Source organism: Tupaia chinensis, unplaced genomic scaffold (genome assembly GCF_000334495.1).
Source record: "Tupaia chinensis unplaced genomic scaffold, TupChi_1.0 Scaffold000320_1, whole genome shotgun sequence".
In the NCBI taxonomy this organism is placed as follows: domain Eukaryota; kingdom Metazoa; phylum Chordata; class Mammalia; order Scandentia; family Tupaiidae; genus Tupaia; species Tupaia belangeri.
Genome location: NW_006159813.1, coordinates 2,233,872 through 2,242,557, shown reverse-complemented (window position 1 = coordinate 2,242,557; position 8,686 = coordinate 2,233,872). Strand labels below are relative to the sequence as shown.

The following is an 8,686-nucleotide window of genomic DNA, read 5'->3' as shown; positions in this document are numbered from 1 at the left end:
TAAATAAATAAAAGATGGTGGTACCACCACTTCTGACGTAAGGACTCACCTGTTTACCACGGCCTCCAGCTTAGGGGTAGTTCTCTCGTGTGGGGAATGCCCTTTCTCAGTCTCGGTCTCGTTCCCATGTCAGGGGGTGTTCACCACACGCGGCATACACCATGATGCAAGACCGTAGGTTTTGTTTATAAATGTGTACTTTATTGTGCACTTGGGGCCTACAGGTCGTGTGGTGGGTAAGGCAGCTGGATTCTCACACAGCCAGCCATGATTCGAGTCCCAGACCCAGTAGCTTGAAACAGGCCAGGTGCTTGTACGTGCCTGCCCAAGATCCCAGAGGGCGGATGGAGAAGGGCTTGTCATGTGGCCATTCTGCAGCGGGCAGTGCTTTCTCACTTTCCCTCTCACTGTCTCTCTTGGGCGAGCGCGTGCAGCCTGTGGCAAAAACCTTTAAAAAAAAAAAAAGCGTGCACTCATGGTAGTCATCAGAATAGATCAAAACTATTATGGTGGATTTATATTACTGTATTGTGCTATGTCTTGGAGCTTTCTGGTGCTTATCTAATGTACTTTTCCCTTATTTGATTTATTTATTAAATTTTGCCATAGGGCACATGTGCTCACTGGAGAGAGAGAGAGAGAGAGAGAGAGAGAGTGAGAAATCACCCCACGGGGGGACTGGCCACTCTGGAATCCTCTGTCCTCTATTCTCTCCTTGAGATCCTGAGCTCACACGTACATGTGCCCAGTGTGATTTTCAAGCCACGGGTCTGGGAATGGAGCCACAGAGTTGGCCACCTGGGATCCAGCACCATAACCACCACACCGTCTGCTGGCCCGAAGGAAAGCTTTCTGTATGGCGAGAACATTATTCTAGGGTGTGGCTTCATCTGCCGTCCACTGACATAGCTCACAGCACCACGATGTGCGAGACATCTACCGTTAGGCCCATGTTCGTAGACCAGGCCGCTTCACAACCTGGTCATAAGGCCAGAGCTCAGTCACTAAGCCAGGAGCGCCTGTACCCAATTCGATGAATAAAATTCATTCCACGTGGGCTGGGAGAATAGAACAAGTTATTATGTTTGCATGAGATTCAAAGATCCCTTTGACTTCTGAGCTCACTGTACAAGGGTCATGTTAGGGGGCCAGCAGGCATGGTCGTTAAGGGCACTGATTCTCACATGGCCAACCATGGTTCAAGTCCTGGACCTGGTTGGTTTGCCTCCTCTCTCTCTCCCTCTCTTTCACTCAGTCCCTCTCTGGTTACACTAAATAAATAAAGTTCAATAAAATAATAATTAAAAGGAAAAAAAAATGGCCAAGTTGGAATGCAGTATGATGTGGGGCCAGCAGATGGCAAGGTGGTCACAATACTAGACTCCCACACAGCAGACCACAGTTCAAGTCCTGGACCTGGTGGCTTGAAAATCACGCTGGGCATGAGTGTGTGCGTGCCCAGGATTCTAGGAGGAGAATGGAGGAGAATGGATTGCTATTCCTCCCAAAGGGTGATTTCTCACTTTTCCTCTCACTGTCTCTGTCTCTCTTTCTCCAGCCAATAAAAACACCCTATGGCAAAAACCTCTAAAAAAAAAAAAAAGAATTCATCAAGATGCTTTTGAATACAGGAAACAGTTCAATATGGAACAAGGCAGCCAAGCACCACAGGGGCACAGGCAGGGGGCGCTGTTGCATGGTGGCGGAGGCCACACGGCAGGCCTGGGTTTGGTTTCCAGCCGAACGTAAACAGGAGGGGCTTGGTAGTGTACACCAGCGCTCCTAGCTAACCAGGAGGCTAGGGAGGAAGGATTAAGGCATTGTGAGATCCTGTTTAAAAAAGAACGAAAGAGAAAGCAAGCAAGCAAGCAAGCAAGCAAGCAAGCCCAGTCACAGTGACATATACGTAGAGCCCGTCTGGAAGGCTGGAGACTGCATGAGAGATCTGGCTTCCGTTCCTGGGCCAACCAGAATGCACAAGGCACATTTGTGCACACCTGAAGGAGCCCTGGCTATTTGGGACACTGGGGCTGGAGGATGACGACACAACAAGACCCTGTCAAAAATACCTCGGTGTCTGTCCCCCCACTCTATAAACAGAGGATGGAACAAAGCTGTCCAGAAAGCTGCTGGCCGGGAGTGGGAGCTCTGATCGGACAAGAGCAAAGCAGCAGCATGCAAATATGGGCATAACCACAAGGGGGCAGTAGAGACCCACCCTCCACTGCAGGCAGCTGCCTTGCAGGGCTATACCCGCATGCGCCAGCAGGTGTGGCGTCTGCCGTGAGCAGTGAACACGGGCAAAGGACCAGAACCTAGTCATGGGTTCATATAGGGGGTTGCCTCGTGAACACCGTTTCTCCCCGAGGAGCCTCTGTCCCCAAAGTGAGTGGGAGGCCGCCCTCAGGCCCACCTGAGGATGCTGTCAGTGAATCCACGTGAAAGCACCTGACACTCGGGGCGGACAACAGACAGCTCCCGTCTCCCCTTCCCCAATTGTCTCCGAAAGAGTGAAGTTCCTGTGGGAGCCAGATAGGCCCAGGCCACAGCTGGGACTGCAGATCCCATTCTCCCAGGACCCCTTTTTTTTTTTTCTTCTTTTTTTAAACACGTATTTATTTATCTATTTGTTGTGATTTTGAGGCCACCATGTCTGGGACTTGAAGCACGGTCAACCATGTGGTCTCTGGACACGACTGGGAGCGTTCCCACGCCGACTGCCTCGATGTCACTGTATCACTCTCAAGTGAGGGAACACTGGTGGTCTCCCTCCATCTGGTGATCCCGGTGAAGTCTCTCTGCTGGATGTGGAGGTTGTAATCCCAGGCCACCAAGAAATGGCATTAGCACGGGTGAAAAGAAAATAATGGCAAACTTTATTGGCATAAATCACAGGAATTGAAATGGATAAAAGCCAGGTTAGACATTTACAGAGAGGAAAAAAAAAATCAAAATAAAATCATTGAATAAACGTTGACCCAGAGAGGGGGCCCCAGAAGTCCCATCTCTTTTGGGGAGGGGCCTGGGACAGGTCACTGTAAACAGAGTAGTAAGGCCTGTGGGTGGAAGTGAAGACAGCACACCTTCCGTGGGACTGGGCTGGCCTCCCCGGACCTGGGCTCTCCGCCTGGCCGGAGGCCCGACCTCCTCCTGAGACCCTCTGGAGGGGGCCAGTGCAGTGGTCTGGATCGTCCTCACTGCGGACGCTCTGGGCCCCCTCTCCACTGGCTACTCCTGTCATCCTTGGGAAAGCTCCTGAGATTCCCTCTGCTCCAGGTCTGAGTGGGCACGTTCGCAACCAGCCGGGCCCCCTCTGCAGACCTCCTGAGGGGCGACCCTGAGTGCAGGCCCCATCCCTGAGGCCACGTGGGGAAGGACCTGCACTCCGTCTCCAGGGAGGGCCAGAAACTCGAGGAAGTGATGCAACCAGTGGAATCAACAAGACCAAAGAGAACTTTCTGGTTGAAATCAGACACCAGCTTTCCTGAGAGGGCAGGAGAGCGAGCCCCAGAGAAGCAGTGAGGAGGCAGCCGATGTCCAGAGGGACCTCTCCTCGTTGCCAGAAAGTCTACAGGGGAGCGGATGCTCCCGGTGGTGGCTCACCCAGACAGGAAGTAGCCCCCCCACCCCGCCCCGAGTTACTTCGCCCTCTCCCCTGGGAACAGGACAGGTGAGGTCAGAAATCCAGGCCTGAAAGGACAAGTCACCCTTAGGCTAGTTTTACTTAAGAGCTTGCTGGCCCAGGCAGTAAGGAAGGTTTCAAAATACAGCAGTTTATAAAACAGTCCCGGAGAGCTGTGAAGTTGAAGGCGGAGGCACAGGGCTGCCCCCGCCCACCTGCTTGTGCTAAGAAAAAATAAGGTATAAATTGCTTCCCCACCCTCAGCCCTCGGTACAGAGCAGACTCCGCACCCGAGTCCCCACCACGGGGTGCAGGGATGAGTGGTGGTGGGTGAGGATAGTACAAAAAGGCAACGTCTTTAAAATCTCTTAAAATCATCCTGTACAGAGAAGTAAAAGCAAACCAGGCAAGAGGAATTTGAACCTCAGTGTAGAAATCTATGAAAGTCGGCACAGTGTCCAGGCTGGGGGGCTCCCCACCTCACGCCGTCCCTGGAGACGGAGGAAGGGGCTAGAAATCGTTATTGCTGGAGAGGCCTTTCTCAGTAGAACCAGAACAGTGACAAAAGGAGGAGTCGGGGTGTCAGGGGGAGGAGGCAGTCACCCAGGCCTGGGGAGACTGGAGGGACAGGAGGACACAAGGAACCTTCCGTGGCCCCTTGGACGCTTCTGCCCTCGGGTGGATGGATTTATGCTGGCATGGTCTGGGGGGAGCCGGTGTCCCCCAATACTTTCAGAACAGGGATAATTAGGTGGAGGGAAAAAAGCATAAAAAGAGACCCCATCTGACCCTGCTGGCCCTCCCCACTGCCCCCGGCCCGGCTCTGCTGCCGAAATGTGAGTAAGGGTGGCTCCAGTGTGGGGTGTCGGCCCGGCTCCGGGAGGATGCAGACCGGGCGGCCTGGGAGAGCTGCAGAGGAGGGAGACCTGGCTCTGGCGGGGGCGCGGACTAGCAGGTGGGACCCCGCCTGCACCGGCTGAGAAGGAGGAAGGTTCCAGTTTCGGGCAGGTGTGCCCCTCTACCTGGGCAGGGTCTCCAGGTCACAGTCGTGGTTGGGGACGCAGGGCTGGGAAGGGGCCGTTGAAAGGAGGCGCCTAGCAGAAGAGCTTGAGGAAGCAGCTCTGACAGTACGGCTTGTCGTTCTGCTCCTTGAACGTGCCCTTGTTCAGCTGCTTGAGGCAGAAGGCACAGACGAAGTGCTCCGGGTGGAACTTCTTGGCCATGGCGGTGATGCAGCGGCCTGTGATGGGCTTCTGGCAGCCCGAGCACAGGGAGCCCCGCCGCTCGTGGTAGTGCACCTCGCAGTAGGGCTGCCCGTCGTGCTCGAAGAAGCTGCCGTTGACGAAGGGCGTGAAGCACTCCTGAGGGGCAGAAGAGGGGCAGCGGAGGGCGGGCTCAGTGGCCTCCCACTTGCTGGGCACGTCCACGTGCGGAACGCGGGGCCGCCTGACGCTGGGCTCGTTCTCTCAACGGACGTGGCGACGGAAGCCTGCGAGCTGTGGCCTGCCCAAGGGCACGACCTGGGTTCACAGGGCCGACTCCGGGGCCCTCGGCCAGGCCGTTGTAACGCTGTTGCCAGGAACCCCGGTGTGTGGGCTAGCCGTGGTGTGCTGGTTAAGGTGGCTGGATCCCACATGGCCGACTGACTGTGTGGTTCGCGTCTCAGACCCATGGCATGAAAAACATGCTGAATGTGTGCGAGCGTGTGCCCAAAATCCCTAGTGGAGAATGTTGGAGAGGGGACTGTGGTATGGCCAACCCTCCCCGGGGGTGTTTTTTTTTGGGGGGAGGGAGAGGTTTTGCTATAGGGCGTGTACGCTCACCAGAAAGACAGAGACAGAGAGACAGAAAGCGAGAAATCATCCCCCGGGGGGATGGCTACGCTGCAATCCCTTCTCCTCCATTCTCCTCTTAGGATCTTGGGCACGCACGCACACATGCCCGGCGTGAGTTTAAGCCACTGGGTCCAGGACTCGAACCGTAGTTGACTACATGGGAGCCCTGAGATATAGCCATTACGCCAACCGCTAGTCCCAAGGGTTTTTTTTTTAATTTATTCAATCATTTATTTTAATTTGACCGGAGAGAGACAGAGAGAGAGAGAGAGGAAAAGTGAGAAAGCAAGCCACCAGGTCCAGAACTAGAACCATGGTCAGCCATGTGAGAACGTCCAGTGCTTTAACCACCACACCACCTGCTGGTCCCCGAGGGGTGCTTTTTTACTCTCCCTCTCTCTGCCTCTCTCCAGTGAGCACGCATGCCCTATAGCAAATTTTTTTAAAGTATTTTTTATTAAAGCATTAATTTTATTTATCATTATCATCATCATTTTTCAATTTGCTACAAGGTATATGTGTTTACCAGAGAGACAGAGAGAAAAAAAAAACAAGAATGCAAGCCACCAGGTTCAGGACTCAGATCTCAGCCGGCCCTGTGGGAGTCCAGTTCCCTTAGCCACCATGGACCTCCTACTGCAAATTTTACAAAATAAAATTTAAAAGGAAACTCCGGTGCTCGAGAAGGGGCTAAGTGCCCGGACCATATAGGGCTGCGCCGGCACGCCGAGGCACACATGGCTCTGGGAAGTCCTGCGTGCAGTGTCTCCCTCACGTTTGCTCACGGCGCCCCGCTGACTCCCTGAGGATGCCTGTGGGCCCCAGTGGAGGCCACGGCCCATTTCTGTTGAGCCTGCTAAAAACATGTACCGTCTCGCTTGATTCTCACACGCTTCTCCGGAACGTGGCCAGGGTCAGGGCTGCCGCATAGGACGAGGTGCGGGGACGTGTCGGCCTTGTTCCTGGTTTATCCCAGCCTCAGGACAAGTCCCGGCCCAGGACCTGCTGGTCGCGGAGTGCATCCCTGCCTGCTCACCCCGAATAACCCCCACTGAGGCCTCCAGGTTGGGTCTAGAGAGCACGGGGACCCCCTCCTGAACCCCGTCCCCCATGGCAGGGTGCTCTTACCCGGCACACGAAGCACTCGGGGTGCCACAGTGTGTTGAGGGCCGAGATGTAGTTCTCCAGGATGGCGCGGGAGCAGCCGCCGCACTTGGGCGCGAACATGTCGAAGTAGTCCTTGCGACAGTAGGCCTTGCCGTCCTTCTCGTGGAACCCTGAGCGGTGGGGGGTTGGGGACTGTTAGGGCCTCCGGAAGTGGGGCCACCTCGACTCCAGCATTGGCAGGACGGGACCCACCCCCGACTCCCAGCCCTCCTGGGAGGCGCTGGTCAGACCACCCGTTGGTACCTTCAGGTCCGAAGAAGGCTCCACACTGAGCACAGAAGAAGTGCTCGGGGTGCCACGTCCGGTCGAGGGCTGTCACCACTTTCTGTGAGAACAAAGCGCAGGGTCACGTCCCAGCAGGGTCACCCGTGCTGCTGTGACTCCCATTTTGTAAGTGAAGAAACCTGGGCTCAGAGAGGCTAGCATTCCCTAACGTCACACAGCGGGGATGGGGTGACAGCTAGCGTTTGCTCCCCTTGTCTGGCCGGGGCTCCTGATCCCTAGGCGTCTCCGCAGAAGAGAATCGGGATGGGACAGGGAAGGGAGGGGACTGCCCGATGTGCGTGTGAACCCCAGCCCCGCCACAGCCTGCTGTCTGAGCTCAGATGCGTGACATGACCTCTCGGTGCCTTCGATGGCAGCAGCGGCCCCTCAGAGGGCGGCGATGAGACCGAGGAGCAGAGTGGGCGTCCCTGCCCGCCACGCCCGCACTCACATCCAGGATGGGGCCGTTGCAGTAGTAGCAGCGTGGGGAGAAGAGGTTGTGGTAGTCCTTTTCACAGTAGGGCTGTCCGTCCCGCTCGAAGAAGTTCCGGGACCCGATCTCCTCCTGGCAGTGGGTGCAGACGAAGTGCTCCGGGTGCCACGTCTTCCCCATGGCTGTCACGACCTGAGGAGGAAGACGGACAGAGGCACAGGGATATGACCCGACTTGGAGCACCCCAAGAGAAGAGGGTCCCGTGCCCGCCTCCTGCCACCCCTCCTCACCTGCCCGGCAATGGGCTTCTTGCAGGCCCCACAGACCCCTTTGGCGACCGTGGCGACCCCCAGCTTGTTCAGGTCAGACTGCAGGCTGCCCAGCATGCTGTCCAGCTGGCTCCCGGGCTTCGGGGGCCCCCCAGGGGGCGAGCTGCTCCCCGTCTTCCCCTGGGCCATGAACTGTGGAGACAGGGAGAGAGGGCGTCAGCCTCTCCGGGCGTAGAGAGTGGCCGCTGGCGGCACCACAGCACGAGGGACCTCTCTCCCTCCTGGACAGATGGGGCTGATGGAGCCAAGTCTCCTCCAGGGCCCAAAGAACGCTTGAAGTGGGAGCGGTACCAGCAGGCCAGGCTGGTGTCCAGGGCTCGCAGAGGGCCGGGGTGGGGAGGCTTACGCCACCCGGACCGTTGTGACCGGGAGGAACCGTGACAAGCAGGACTCTTGGCCCCCTGGTCCCTGGCACTGACCCCTCCCTCGTCCTGCCCTTCGGGGCCGCTCTGCCCGCCGCCCGGAGGCCAGTCGGCCGCCCAGCACAGCTCTCCATCCGCTCTTTGCTCCAGGCCGTGGATCTTAGATGGGGAGGAAAGGAGGGTAAGACTTTGCTTTCAATTAAGGAAGAAAGAATAAGAGACTTTGTCACTGGGCCATTGCACGAAGGGGATTTGGGACAGGATAAGAGGATTTCCCACTGGCAGTGTAGAATCAGGAGGGGAAAATGGGGAGAAAAGCCACCCTGAGAAAGACGAAGGGGCAAAGGGGTGAGCCAGCAAAGACAGGCGCAGGAGGGGACAGGCTGGGGGAGCTGGGCGGCCTGGGCAGGGTTGGACGGGGGCTGTGGGGAGAGCGAGGCCAGGAGCCCCGCAGGAAAGCAGGAGGGCAGTTGGCTTCCTGCAGGGCAGGGCCTGGCTCAGGGTCAGAGAGGGTCCTGGGCTGAGATGGGAGGAGTGGGCCTGCGGATGTGGGGAGTCTGTGTGCGTCTACGTGGGAGTGTGTGTGCAGAGCAGGACGGAGTGGGGTAGCCCAGGCATCAGGACAGGGGACAGGCAGGGCTGGCCCCGGGGCCCCAGGAGGCCTGCCTGCATTG

General features: G+C 56.9%; 1 protein-coding gene across 2 annotated transcripts in view; it reads right to left on the bottom strand.

Moving 5' to 3' along the window:
* Positions 1-2,853: 2,853 nt before the first annotated feature.
* The window catches only part of PXN (paxillin), a 21,329-nt gene continuing 15,496 nt past the window's right edge, over positions 2,854-8,686 (bottom strand). The window contains exons 7-12 of one of the 2 annotated variants that reach the window (XM_006151532.3): positions 8,070-8,171; positions 7,612-7,782; positions 7,340-7,513; positions 6,868-6,949; positions 6,586-6,734; positions 2,854-4,983 (exon numbers count right to left, since the gene is read on the bottom strand). In XM_006151532.3, the coding sequence (XP_006151594.1) occupies positions 4,717-4,983; positions 6,586-6,734; positions 6,868-6,949; positions 7,340-7,513; positions 7,612-7,782; positions 8,070-8,171 (945 nt within the window). In that variant the 3' untranslated portion in view covers positions 2,854-4,716. The remainder of the gene's footprint in view (positions 4,984-6,585; positions 6,735-6,867; positions 6,950-7,339; positions 7,514-7,611; positions 7,783-8,069; positions 8,172-8,686) is intronic. The other variant, XM_006151533.3, reaches the window with a different exon arrangement.